This window comes from Dermacentor silvarum, chromosome 9 (genome assembly GCF_013339745.2).
Source record: "Dermacentor silvarum isolate Dsil-2018 chromosome 9, BIME_Dsil_1.4, whole genome shotgun sequence".
Lineage (NCBI taxonomy): Eukaryota > Metazoa > Arthropoda > Arachnida > Ixodida > Ixodidae > Dermacentor > Dermacentor silvarum.
Window position 1 is genome coordinate 69,141,866 of NC_051162.1, and position 15,246 is coordinate 69,157,111.

The 15,246-nt window shown below is 40.9% G+C and overlaps 1 protein-coding gene across 6 annotated transcripts in view; it reads left to right on the plus strand.

Moving 5' to 3' along the window:
• LOC119465303 (bromodomain-containing protein 4A-like) overlaps nucleotides 1-10,171 on the plus strand; it is a 50,397-nt gene extending 40,226 nt beyond the window's left edge. For 3 of the 6 annotated variants that reach the window (XM_037726104.2, XM_049655691.1, XM_049655692.1), the window contains 6 exons: nucleotides 1,150-1,317; nucleotides 2,776-2,964; nucleotides 3,148-3,249; nucleotides 3,693-3,848; nucleotides 6,723-6,890; nucleotides 8,956-10,171. In XM_037726104.2, coding sequence (XP_037582032.2) covers nucleotides 1,150-1,317; nucleotides 2,776-2,964; nucleotides 3,148-3,249; nucleotides 3,693-3,848; nucleotides 6,723-6,890; nucleotides 8,956-9,341 — 1,169 coding nt within the window. In that variant the 3' untranslated portion in view covers nucleotides 9,342-10,171. The remainder of the gene's footprint in view (nucleotides 1-1,149; nucleotides 1,318-2,775; nucleotides 2,965-3,147; nucleotides 3,250-3,692; nucleotides 3,849-6,722; nucleotides 6,891-8,955) is intronic. The other 3 variants (XM_049655694.1, XM_049655693.1, XM_049655695.1) reach the window with 3 other exon arrangements.
• Nucleotides 10,172-15,246: the final 5,075 nt, after the last annotated feature.

Genomic DNA, 15,246 nt, shown 5'->3' on the forward strand with positions numbered 1-15,246 from the left:
TAATCACACTCCCTTAAAAACAGAGTGCGAAAAAAATACGAACTTAATTTCAGATGATTACCGAGGCTAATCGTTCATCACTGCATACTTTTCTCTACAGCTGCAATGGTTACAGAATCACGAGTATATTCCTGGCTCAAAACCAATTTAAGCGCATTTCTTTCTGCACATAATGAAAACCTGACATCCTAAAGTGCTGTAAATGCCCTCATGCCATGTTATTCAAGCCAACATCATACATATCACCCAAACACGCCACAATAAATATTGCATATACAATGTTTGATTAAAATATTCTGATAATAAACACTAAATTTATTCTAAAACACAAAATATGGGAGGCATATTTGGGTGACAGCTGATTTCATAGTAACTGAAAGCTTTGATTCCTTGAAATAAAAATTGTGCTTAGTACCGCGGAGACCCTCAGTGGCTGAAAAATTATAATGGCGGATCGATTTTAATAATTATAGTAGATTTTTTACATAATCCTGTAAGGTGTAACAACAGTGTATTCATGAAAATGAGAAAAGAGATCTATTATAATAATACAGACAACATTGGGCAAATAAATTGAAACCAAGCTACCTAAGTGCGATATTTTATATGCAGGATGCAGATCCTAACTGCATAAGAACATGTGTCATGGTGAGTGACGTATCCAGCGATGCATTTCACGTAGAGGCATTTGTATCGCCGTCACCCAATAAACACCGGTTTATGTAGACTACGCATGTTCTTCCAGTTTCTTCCCAATTTTCAACTGAAAATGTAGTCTAATATAGCCAATATGTTTGATTAGTTCATAAATATAAGAAAGTGCCTTACTTTGAGCACGTTGTCTAGATTTAAATCAAAGGTACATGAAATTAAAGTGACCAAGGTTTTGGTAGAATTGTTTATTGGCCTAAATAAAGTACGTCACTAAACAATGTGGCAATATAGACAACCTAAACATTATACGCCAGCAACACATCTTTAACATCTTTACTAACAATTTGCGGACCGCTGCTGTGTGTAAGATAATGCAAACAACTAAACAAAAGAACGGTACTTTGTCGACAAGCACACGCGATTTTAGGCTAAGAACATGTGAGTTTGACTGCAGTATTCAAATTCATAAAAGCTCCTTGTTTTCTCGCGCTGTAGTTCTCGTCTGCTTCGTTAAGCGCCTTCCTAACATATGCGGAGGCAATCGAAACATCACCGTATACTACTACAACCCTCGCAAAGGAAGATGCTTTGTTGAGAAAGGCTGCACATACAAAGGGAACAACTTTCCTACCTTAGGCGAGTGCCAACGGACGTGTGGTGCATGTAAGTACTCGTTGAACTGTTGTCTTTCATCATTTAAGAATGGCTCAGTGCAATCATTTTTTTTGCTTTCGAGGGGGAGATGGTGACGAAAACACCTAATAACAATCTCTGTATGATATTGAGCTTCTTCGATATTTCGCAGTTTCTCGCGAAGTAAAATGTCTCTGTTTAATATCAAAGCCTTGGGGTAAGGACTTTGATGCCAGCGTCGAGCCATTGGTTTATGTTAGAGCTGCACGTAAGCTCCTACTATAAGGGCACTAACATCACAGCTTCAACGTCCGCCTTTCACTGCAACCTGTGTGTTCAGCATGTACAATCTCAACAATATTGTAATGAAGTGTTTCCTACCGTTAAGAAATGGACCACGTGAATATTTTTACATTGACTCGTTCGGAGCAAGCGTGCGCATAATGACTGCCTGTGCATAACTCTACTTCTTCTAAATATCCCGAACATCAATGTCACCTGGATACCACTTGATATAACTAGGCACTGCACATTTATAATATCGGCATGGTCATTTAAGATCACCGAAATACGAACAAACAGTCGCACTGTTCTTGGCGGCAGTTTGCGACTTTCAGTTGTTGCCGGAAGTAGGCTACAACACCATATATTATGCTCTGTTTAAAAACAATGAACAGGAAAATAACGGATACTATGTGAAAAATTGCAGAAAGGTATACAGCTTCTTCATGTTGCACTTTTAAATCAAATCTTAAGTTATTGTGCCGTTATCTGATATGAAATATGAGTTATTGTCCCCAAAAGCTATTATGTGCTATGAGTTCTCAAAAAACACAATCTATATAATGATTTCAATGTTATAACTGTGAGCGTTCCGTAATGCTGCGGCCATAGAATGCGCTCTTCAGTATTTAGTTTTGGTTTTCAGCCAGAACTAAATAAGAAACAGCTACAAATAAAGCACTGCGTACATTCCAAGTATTGAATCTGTTGTTGTAAATATGCGCGTCGTTTCCTAGACTTGTATTGGTGCCCACTTTTAATAATTTGCGGTAATAAACGTTCTCGTGACTAGATATTTTCACTACGTAAGCTACACATGATGTGTTATTATTACGAATAACAAGTATGCAACATGCGGAAGTCTAGTTCTTCTTTAACTCGTACATTTCATTCGCATGAGATGCAGAAGATGTCAAATGAATTTCACTTATTCATTAGTATCGTAAAAGACACTAGCGCTGTGCAAGTTTTCGGAATTTGTTTACCTTAATTCGGTTCGAAGGCAATCAATTTTTTGTTGCTCGTCTCTATAATAGCAAAGGGCTAGGTTTTATAAAAAAAACGACTTACTATACCAGGCTATATTTATGACGTTTTATCCTTATTTATTTCAGTTTCGTTATCTTACACTATTATACGACAAAATGTCATATTGAGCAAATCATTATGTGTAATATTCTCCAAATAAATAAATCCTTGAAACAGTCACAGGATTAGAAGAGCCGAGCGAAGAAGAGAGTAGCAACGGGAACAGAGAGAGCACCAATGAGCTACCGCTGGAACAACCCGAAGAATCTGTGAGGGAGCAGGTTCCAAGTACCACCCCTGTACCAACCATACCACCCGCGGCTGCACCCTCGGGAACCGGAATTGTTTCGTCAGCCCCACAAAACGGTACGATACAAGACCTATGTATTATAGAGCAGTCAAGATGACTGTAGTGTTTAGGTTAATCACAGGGATATAATGTACTTATATCAGGGTAAGTTGCCTTTATCATCGTGAATAATGAGAATATTGGTAATCGCATTTCAAAATAACAAACGCGTCGTTAATGCTGCCTCCTCAACCTCGCAGAGCCAGTCACAGTGGGGCCACCGACAACCACGCTTGCAACAACGACGCTGCCAATCACTCCGCCCTTCGAAACCGGGATTACACCGGCAGTCCCACATCATGGTATGATATTTGTACAGCGGAGCATTGTGAAGCAGTAGTAATGAAATGTGTCGTTATGTTACTGAGAATGAAATTGTTCAGATTACATTGGGAGCAAGTGTACTTGCATGAAATGAGAAATAATAATAACAAACGAAATGAAAATAGAAGTCATTGCTACCTATCATCGCGAAGGGAAAAACGTTTCTAAAACATTCCGACTATGTATAATGTTTTCACTAGACTTCTTTGTTTGCACACACATCTCTCTAAACGTCTGAACCTGTTGATGGAGCAATAAAAGAAAGAAAGAAAGAAACTACTTATGACAATACTACAGTTATTGTGCAGTTCGATTTGTTCCACATTCAATAACACTAGCCTAAAAAAAAAAAAACACGTAAATGGATTTTTTCGATGAACGCATATATTCAGAGTATTTTTTTCTTTCTCTCCTTGTGAAGATTCAAGGTGCATCATATTTTTTCCCGGATCGGAAAATGAGTACTGCAAAGGTAGAAGATATTACTTCGATAGTAGACGTCGTCTTTGTATGCCTAGCTGCTCGAAATGGGCGCCATTTCAGTCAAGCTCTGAATGCAATGGCTTGTGTAGAAGCGGTAAGAAAATTTATTTTTATCTCTCTGCTTTCATTCTCAACTATATATGCATCGCCTTCCTGACTCCTTTAGCTACTGTGAAGATAATTTTTTGTATGTATGAGCAAGGTCTATTTATTTGTTGATATCACTTATTCATTCAATAGTGTGTCCCCCTATTTTTTGGTAGTGACGAATCAAAGTATGTTATTATTATTATTGTTCCATATGACATATCAGAGCTCGTCAAGACATATAAAGCAGAGGCATGCACAACAGACCAAATATGTAAAGCCGCACACGGCAGTTGGAACTCATCTGGCCCCGAATCTGCTTTTGTGAAAGTGCAGAGTAGTGGGGCACACAATGATAAATTCATTGCATTCGCATCATCGGCGGAGTCGCCTCTGTGCGAGTTAGTGACCTTCGCTTGGCGAGATCCCTAATCACGTGAAGAATCCCAGGTCTTGTTTAGCTGTCAAAGCAATGCAACTAGAAATTGCGGAATTCTACCATGACACCATGGAAAGCAGTCAGGTGGATAATGGACTAACAGCAGAGTAGCATATAAACGGCTTTCCGCGAAATTAGGTACGAATTTTCCATAGAAGTTAAAAATAAACTGGAGAAGCTATTTTCTCTAGATTACCATTACTGTAATGTACATTTGGTTATTACATTATGTATGAATTAGATAAATAATTTTCAACTACACCTATTTTTAACCTAAACTTTGTGCCAATTGACTATATTGTAAAAATGGAGGCGCGTGCTCCTGGAACTTCACAACTGCTTCCCAGGCATGTACAAAACTAACGCTTGCAATTTACACACTGTGATGATTTTCTGCCAATTGAACCGCGAAAACTGAAACAGAACTGCTAAATAGAGCAACTGTCATGCTCAAAGCAGACGTCCATCAGTAACGTGACTGCCCGCTGCAGCGGCTTAGCGGCTATGCTGTTGCGCTGCTAAGCACGAGGTCGCGGGATCAAATCCTGGCTGCGGTGGTCGCATTTCGATGGGGGCGAAATGCAAAAGCGCTCGTGTCCCGTGCATTGGGGGCACGTTAAACATCCTCTGGTGGTCAAAATTATTACTGAGTCTCCCAGTAGGGCGTGCCTCATAATCAAATTGTGGTTTTGGCACGTAAAGTCCCAGAATTCAATTCAATTCAGTCCTACCCCACCAGTCCTACCCCATCGCCGGGCTAGTGTGAAGCGAGATGAATTGTGGGTGGATAAGAAAACTCGCTTCTTACTTAGCAGTTACTGCAAGATTTTGGAACACATAAAATGGGTACTGCATAAAAATACAGATGTAGTGGAGGCTCTGTGCGTAATCTGACACTGGAAATAAAAGCCGGAGCGTCGGAAAAATCTCGCAAGAAGATACGTTATGATACTAAATCTAAAAAGAAAAACTAAAAAATAACAAAAAAACACCGCCATTACAGCCCAACAGCAGTGACGCATGACTCGGAGAGCACGGCTCCTCAGCATGACTTTGAATTAAGACTATGCCCGTACCACGCTGTAAAATTTCATGGGCGCCGTCGTAAGGCTCACGTCACAGCGACAACGACCCGATGTACGTGTCGCCTGCTTAGGTAGTCTTTAAAGGTTTCCAACCAGCAAACTACGCAATTACCAGGACTTTGCACTCGCCAGATTGGTGTAGGGGTACACACTACTCATTTATAACAAATTTAGTCAAAGTGAGAATTTGTTGCAGTTGGGCTTTAAGTGGTCAGGTCCCTTAAGGGCGTTTTTTTAAGGCCGTCCAGTGTCTTATGCTCTCGTAATCTTGTCGCGTACGAAAAGCTTTTCGTTTTGTAATGTGTCAGCCATGGTACTGCATTTGTTGTAGAATCACAGCATGAAAGATAAATGGTAATGACATCACAATTCTCGCTGTGCCCACCGTAGCCAAGCTTGATTCTCTTTTTTTGGTATTGTGCGTCAGTTTGTACGTTTTAGTTGCCCCACTAGTATCCTGTTCAGGTAATACTTTCTCAGCCCTGGCTGGATTACATGAATTTCCTTGCTGTACTATTATTCAAGCAATATATATATATATTTATATATATATATAGAGAGAGAGAGAGAGAGAGAGAGTGGGAAATAGGCAGATATAGCGGGTTTTACACAGAAACACCATTATCCAAATTATTCGTATCACTATCACGTGTGAGGCTTGCATTTGCGATCCGTTGAAAATTTAGTGTAGTAGAACAACTGGGGCGCTATTGTGGTGGCTCTCCATCCTGGCCTACTATTGGGTCCCCCTATGTATTTATGTCTCGTATAAACCAAGATACTAGCCTTACAGATGAGATTATGGTATTGGGTCTCACTACGCCTACCCTCCGCTGGCTGCCCTTGCGTCATATCCTCACGCTCTACCAGCCTTCACTGCTGCTGCTGCTTTAACGCTCTGCCACACTGTTTTGCCATAGCAGGTACAGGTTGCACGACCTTACGCGACAAGAAACGACGGCCTTATTTCTCTTATTCTCGTGCTTCGGGCTGGCCTTCACCTTGATGAGTGCTGGATCTAGCTTTGTAAATGCAATGCCGGTAGTTTTTCAAAATTGATCACATGAATAAGCAAACGCCTAGATTTTGAACATTACCAATGTATCCTTAGGCTAGGAGGAAGTTTTCCATAACCGTATGACGTTTTCCAACTCATGTATAGGGAAGCAATATGCTTTCTAGTAGATGTAGTATGCTTTGTAGTAGACTCTCATATGAACATTCATGCATACACGTGAATATGAGCGGTCTAATAAAATGCATCACTAGGAGTACTACAACTGCGAAAAAAGTCTGCTGGAAGAGAGTCAACCTTTTGCGCTTATAATGATACTTCTTTTTCTTTATCGAATTTCAGTTCTTGTGTGCTTTATTGAACGCCGCAATGCGCTCTGCAAAACTCGTCGCACTATCCCCGTCTTCTATTACGACTTCCACAAAGGAAAATGCGTTAACGGGAAAGGGTGCGATTACAGAGGAAACAGCTTTCCAACATCAGAAGAGTGCGAACGCACTTGTACTCCGAGTAAGTATGTATATAGGGCTCACTACGCTGTAGCTAATTAAAGTCGCTGCAAAATAAAAGCGTAAGCTTATTAAAAGAATGACAGATAAAATTAATGGTGATTTCCCCAAAGGGAAATATCGATAATGTTCTCCATTACTATTGGGAAGGTGTACTCCATTTTTACGAATAAGTGTACTATTTTTTTAACGTAAACAACGCTCAGCGAACTTCGTAGGATGTTAGTAAAATCATAAAATTATACTATCGGAGACACAGCTTGTAGCAATTATGTGTGCATATTTAGTTAAAATTAGACGCCTTGAAGTTTTTAGACAAGACCATGACGATGACATATCTAGAATTCTTCGCAGCATCCTTATAATGAATGGGGAAGTCATAATGTTGGCACTCCTACAACAAATTTTAGCCCACCTTTTAACGAGATAGCGTTTAGGGCCCCGTGTAGCAGAAAATCCGGCGTTGGCCACCGGCGTGTGATCGCGGGGGACGGAGAAAATCATCCAACCACATCGACCGCGCAGGTTCTCTACGTGGTGCAAGGTTTTGGTGAACAAAAATTTTATTTCTCACAGTGAAATCCGTCAGAAAACTGGTAAAGTACAACTTTACCATTCGGCGTCGTATTCGCCGTCGGATTGTTTACCAATCGGCGTCAGATTGTAATTTGAATGTACCATAAAACGTATTTCTGCTACGAGGAAAATCAAACATTTCTACCAGACCTGCGCGCGCCGGGGCAATAGCAAACAATTAATAAAATAATAAAAAAAGGTGCTAGGGTCTTTACATGTTAATATAAGACAACTTATATTGCCCCTAGGAAAACGTCTTTCCGGCAATACATTTTGGTTTAAAAGTGAAGCTGACTTTAAGGGGATTGGTGTAAGCTAGGTCTTTGTAAGCTGGCTTTCCCGAGTTCAGTGTTGCAGTGAATGAAGCCTACTTGCCGTATGCGAACGATGCCATGCGAATGGGTCCCGATAACGCTATCGCGTTCTACTCTTAAAGGCGAAGCTTAAACGTCCTCCAAGTTTTTTTGCCCAGTTGTTGATGCGAAAACATTTTTATTTGCTTTCACTGATGACTCTCTATTATGGAAATGGCGGAAATATGTGAATCAACACACCGGCATTTATTAATAAAATACTTTATTGGTAAAGATTAGTTCACCACACTCCTTCTGCCTAATACATGAATAAATTAGTTCTTTATAGCATACATTACTGCAATATTAGTCATATAGCTTCTCGAGGTATTTATATGAATGAACTAAATAAAGTCCTCCCTGGTTGAGATCACTGCAGTAGGTGGGCACCAGGAAAATGTCCGACAAGTAATATCAATAAATGCCTTGTCCTATAACTAGAGTGCTCTAGAGACTTTAAACACTTGCAGTTGAATACTCCACGTCATTAAACTTGGTGTGCCAACGCTATAGAAAGCAGTGAAATATTACCGCAAATGTTGATGAAAATGAAAACCTTATTTGTCTTTCGGTGATTAGTAACTGAATGAGCGAGCGAGAAGCGCAGTACCATTTAAGGCCACACGAAGCTATTTGCTGCCTAGATCTGGAGGTGCCTAGATTAGAATTTGTAGTATATTATATTATTTTTTGCATTATTTCCATAAGTACAGAAACAAAAATGCGTGGACGAATTATTCACATGATTTCCCACACAAATGTTCTTTTTTGGAAACATCAACAAGCCGCCAACCAAACATTAGTTCAAGGAAAATATTTTTCTTTGTCATCCTATGTACATACACACCTTCAAAATTGTTTTTCCAATGTAGAGCACAGGAATATGATCACAGAAAAAAGAGCACCAGGGGCAAATTTAATCGCCCTACTAAGAAAAAAATATATCCAGTTCCTTAAAAAATGTAGACCACAGAAAGTTTTGTTCTTTTTAATCTATTTTGGAGCAATTGTGAATTTTGCTGCACATTTAGAAGCGCATTTTTGTTTGTAAGCAATATTTTAGCTAGTTCGCGCCCACTGTAAAGAAGTTAAATTGAACATTCCACATGCATCTCTCATAATAAATGTACGAAACAGTCACAGGTGCACACGAGCCGGCGCTGGACAGCGGCATCCACGTCATTACAAGCCCATCACAGCCGTCCAGTCAAGTACACCACATGCAGTACCACCCGAATACACCAGTGGTGCCACCCGCTCTGCCGCATATCTCCGTGCATCATGTGAACAGGCCTATACCACCACCGTTGGTGCGCGAGGCTGAGCATATAAACTTGGATCGCAGAGCCGTACCAAAGCCTCCACCGTTCAACATTTCACTAGTGACGCCGGTTCAACAGCCGGTCACGCAGCACCAAATTCAACCAGCCATAGCGCAGAAGCACAGTAGTACGGTGAAGGCATCGACAAATACGCAGGTAGGTGACGCGGCAAAAACTCAACGGCCTAGTTGTTCAAACTGACCACCACCAGCAGCAGATTGCAGTTCTGCCACCACTTCAACATGAGATCAGCCATCCACGTGTGAATATGACTCCAGGATCGTCCGTTAAAAATCTCACGCCACAAAAGTTGACTACCTCAGCGATCGCACCTGTCCATCAAGAGCATTTGAGGTCTGCAATGTTGCCATCGTTTCAACAGCACGTTACCCAGCAGCATTTAAGTACACCTACGCTGCCTTTAAATAAACAACCCTGTAACAGAGCAAAAGTTGGGTGTACCATTACGACAACCGATTCACAAGCATGTAACACAACAGCAGGAGAATACCGGTGTGCTCTCATCGATTTCACAGGATGCGTCCCAAAAGCGCATAAAAATGCCAGTGCCACCGCAGACACAACAGGTGACGCAGCATAAGCTAAATTCCCAAGTTGTTTTATTGACGGAGCAGCCGTCATCACAGCAGGTACCGAAAGCTCGAATATCGTTACCTGCTCAACAAGTAGTCAAGCAGCATAACCTAGAAACACCAATTCAACAACCAAGCCTGCAGGAACAAACAGATGCCCAAAAATTATCAGTAGTTCCACCGCTAACCACGCAGCAAGTACTGACCACGCCCACAGCAACACAAGTTGATCACAACACCGAGCTTCTCCCTTCACCGAAACAAGTAATCTCGCAAACACAAGCACAGACCACGCAGCAGCAATTGAGTACAACCATGGGCTCACCGAATCAGCAGCTCGTAACGCAGCAACACTCGACAGGTCCCGTCAGTCCACAATATCAACATTGGAGAGCACCGGAGCAAGTAAGCAGCCAGATGTTTCCAGTTTTTCCCAGGTGAGAGCTTTATTTTCACTGAAAATTTATTTTTCGTATTTTTCGCGGTATGGTATTAGGATACACATACTTTTTACCTGTAAGATCTCTCCCACACCTAATGATATTGTCGAAATAGTACGTGGCATTTCACCATATGACTTTTTGAATGATTGTCACATTTATGCATATATACAGGGTGTTTGAGCGAACACTTTCAAAGTTTATTTAAGGTTGCCTGTGGCAGATAGCCCAATTCTAGTTAATGAGCTCGTCTACTCGAAGAGGCGGACATCACTTGCTCACAAAAAATTTAAATGCATAATCGATTATTCAAGCAAATTCCCTAATTACGTTTTTAACTGATCACCTGATGGCCCATTTGCAATTTACAAATTATAGCCGTGGAGTTCGCAAGGCGGATCCATTTGCAATTATTTCTCACTATGACACCAGTTTCCAGATATTATTTCCCGAACTTTGCGGAGAAATGCATTGGCGTTCCAGTTATTTTGTGCTTCAATGCATAAAACGATGTTATGTTAAGAAACTAACTGGAACGCCAATGCATTTCTCCGCAAAGTTCGGTTATTATTATCTCGAAACTGGTGTCATCCCGAGAATTCGTTCCAAGTGGATCCGCCTTGCGAATTTCACGGCTACAATTTGTAAATTGCAATATGGGCCATCAGGTAATTAGTTAAAAATTTAATTAGTGAATTTTTGTTATTTATTCTATTATACACTTCAATTTCTTGTGCAAGTAATGTCCGCCTCTTCGAGTAGACCAGCTCATGAACTAGAATTGTGCTTTCCGCCACAAGCAACCTTTAACAATTTTTGAAAGTGTTCGCTGACACACCCTGCATATATATGTATATGCGTGCATATATGTGTGAATGCCTATGTATCTATACAAACGCAATTCTTTTATGATGTTCCCTACAAATTAGTAAAAAATAACTACGCACTTACGTTCTCATGACTTGAATGTGTCAGAAATTGGAAGTTACCAGCTTGGCGTGTTTATTGGCATGCACCAATGCTGAATCACAAAAATCTAAATTTTGGGGAGAGGAATATTTTAATGCAAAAAGAGCAATGCAACTTATTGAGCCAAATTTCTAGACACGGTACACTGACTGGTTACTGAGGCGTGGTAGCTGTCATTTTTTCTCAATTATCGCTCTGGATCGCTACTGTGCTTGTGATTACTGGATATCGATAAATAGCTGAGCATCCTTGTACAAAAACGAATATGACTGCAAATTGTTTTCTGCGTGGAGGTTATGCAGAAACGAATCAGCAGACAAAGCAAATAATTTTTCGAAATAACCACACGTGAAGGACTTTTATTAGCTATTGCTTTCCATTTTGTTCCCTGTATCCCCTCTTCCACATGGAGTAGCAGGCTACAGTGAGAACTGCTTTGACCAACTACTCTACCTTTCACAGCGTAATATTTACTTTGCTTTCTTTTTTCTCGATTTTCTTTTGTTGCAGGCCTTACCTTTGGTTTCCGGTGATATTCTGGGAACACACCGTCAAGCACAACTTTGCAGGAGTTAAAAGGAAGACAAAAATATTTATATACAAAGGCGGGAAATAAAGATCGTCCTTGTTCCGGAATATTTTATTCCACTGCATCACTACTTGCATAATATGCCTCATCACTACTTGCCTCATTCATTTCTTCAACGTCTTCAATGTCCTCTTCACCGGCATACTATTTAAATTTTACAGAAGTTATGGTAAAGAGGTTCAAAACGCTTGTTCTACTGAGTATTTGCACTGTCAGTGCACTACGTTGATAGGTTTTGCCTTTTCTTTCGAGCAATTTGTAATAATACTCAACATTGTCTTAATGGAGTACAAGAAACAGCCAGTAAAATGTATTTTTTCATGGAAGGATCGAATTATAACTACAAACAATATCAGAGCACAAATTTGTTTCGACAAAAAGCAATCTTCCAGAGCCGACATTGTTTAAGTAATTTCATTCATGAGCGTCTCAGAAACAAAACACCGAAGTAGCTGCTGATTATAGTTTCCAGAACAAAGAAAACTTGTTCAGGAGGAGTAGTCGAGTACTTACTGTGGCGTGGACTTCACCATGATATTGGCTAGCTAAGAATCTCGGTTCCTGTGTTGAATGTACCTGAATATTTACTGTATTAACACAGTTCATTGAATACAAAATGTTTATCCGCTATTTGAAAACCTCATACAGCGGGAGCGCCACATGACCTTACGGAAATACTAAATTTTAGTTTCATTCTATGCCACATTTCTCAGGAGTATACCCATTGAAGAGTGGTAGTCATCTGCAGGGATACACGGAAGACGTGTCAGGTTTCTGAGGCGGCCGCACGTGCGCTTATAACACACGTACTTTCTTTGCCGGGATTGTCGGGAACGTCTTCAGATAATCCTACGAAAACCAGATTGGAAGTAAGAGATCTGAATTTTGGCGTCTGAATTCTTTGATTGGCCTTCCATGGGTTCTTCGAAAAATTATTCGATTCTGCATTGTCACACGGACACGCAGCCGCTCTTAATGACCACATGCACGCCATGTATTCAGGTATGGAGTTCATCATAGAACAGACGGCTTCGCATCATGTAAAGTTCTCGTGGCAGATGTGCGGTCAGTGCTTCTGTCAAGTTTTTCGAGAAGGACACGGAGTACAGTTTAGTACCTGTAAACTTAAGCAACTATACCTCTCACTTACACTTCGTAACCCTCGGACAGCAAAATGTACCAAGAGCACTAACCATTCGACAAATGCTTTGATCGTAAAAGGTGCAGCGCTTTTGGTTCATGCGGATACCCTAAAGGCAAACCCTATGTTTCTCATGGGGATATAAACGTCAACGCCAAGTTTTACATTAATTTATTACGTGCATTGAAACAGACCTAACTAATTGTTCCTAAAACTGTGGAAGTGTGCACTTAGCAGTTAAAGCTGCAATATTCCACGAAGCCTCCAGGACATTTAATACGGTTCTAAGAAAGGCACAGCAATGACGAGAATTGTTGCCTTTCTACATAACCGTTCAATAACACTGAAATGTGTAATGACGCTTGACACACCCCGAAGAACGGATTTTCCCTTTTGGAGCCATCCCTACTGTGACGCATCTGCTTGAAGTAATTGGAATGTTGCAGGTGTCCATGCAATAATATTGTAACATGGCGTAAAAGAGAGGTTGAAGAATAGGATGACAACGACGGCCTCTGCAGCAAGCAGCAGCAGTTCAACCGCTATCTTCCCGATTAATCATCTCTGCCAGTCTTCATCTGTAAAAACACACAATCATCCGTAACCGTGTTGCACGTAATTCAACATTATTCCTGTTTCTTTCATAGTATCAAATAGGGTACAGAAGAAAAGCTGATGTACTTCCTAGGCTAGGCGCACAGAATAGTCTGGAAAACACATAATATCGTGCACGATAATGAACAAGATACAATCTGGAGACAGCAACGAAAGTACATTACCGACGCGAAAAAAAAAAATCAAACGAACTCGAGCCTAACATCGGTGCCAAGTATGTTAACAATTATGATGCACAAAAAAAAGAAACTGAGAGTTTACGTAGACTAGGAAAAATGACTCAAAATATTGGGAACACCTTCAATTACGAACTGGACTGAACAAAAAAGGAAATGTGAAAGGTAGTATTATGCAATATACGCGTATGTATTCAAGATGACTGAGACTGTGGAAGCTTGGCACTTTGCTGTGACTGTTTTGATTCCAAACTCCTGACGTCAAATTTACGTAACCACCAATGCAAGCATCGGGCGGTGAGCCGCAGCGTTGTCTGAACAACCCAATCACATGCTCTCCTCGTGTATAGGAGGGCACCTTTGTTCGCTTTCAAAACCAATAACATTGTCTACACTCAGCGGTTTTTCTTATCTAATTGACTGACAAGAGGCGAGGAGCACCCTCTAGTGCAGAGGGTGTCGATGGGGCCGAGACACCGCAGTGAAAATAGATAACTGCATCAAGAGAGTGATGCCGGCTTCTCCGATTGGTCCGCTTTGCCTTATTTAGCTTGCGGTGGCTGGTCAAAAATCGTGGCGGCATGCAACGGAAGAATAAGAATGCCGCTAAAACGGATCCTCAGCAAGGACGATTTGGCAGAGCGATGTCGTATGCATGCCGAAAGGGCTCGATAACATTTTACTACCACGCAAAGAGGTTTATCATGAGCAAATAAATACATGCTCACAGGCAGGTGCGAGTAGCAAGGGCATGAGCGATCGGCAGGCAGCCATCTTCTATTCCTTTCGGAATGGGGCAGTCTTTCGCTATTCAGAAAAATTTTCAGTTTTGTTCGACAGATTAATGCATTTTTTCGCATACATATCACTTTGGCGTGGAGAGTTTTCACGGTTTTGTGAGGTCGCCTGACAGACAGGCGAAGTGGGCCTAGCCAGAAAACATTGGACCAATAGCAGACAGCTAATCGTGAAAAGGCGTTGAATAAGGAATGATTATATTTCTTTTGTGCGGTTTCATCATGCATAATCAGTGTGTCCACGCTATATCAGATGAGGAGCTATCGCAGTTTTGGTGACGTCGCGTGAGAGACAGGCGAAGTGGGGAGTCGCCCGAAAATGTTTTGAGCAATCGTGGAGGCTGATTGCAGAAATTGGAATCAAAACAGTTTGGAATCATTTTACGTTAGAGCACCCTTGTTTTTGGAGCGGCATCCCTGTGGAAGGTTTATCGTTCTTCTAATTAAAGTTCTCACTTTGCAACACATTTTATTCGGGGTTCTGTGTTATCATTTTTTACATTATGAAAACAAAATCATATGTTACAAAAGCACATCCCGTTGTATCTAAATATTAAAGAGTGCAAACGAAGTACCTTAGGAATATAGAATTGACTACGCCCTTACGTACGACACTTTGTCCGCACGTAGCATATGATTACTTTCACAATTAGCACTCGCTACAGACCAATAGACACAAAAATGACGTTGTGCCATGCGATCAGGAACTAACCGCGAAAAACACAGGGGAAGTGACGACGGAAAGCACAGGTAAATTCTTAATTTTTTAATTTTACCTCAAACCGA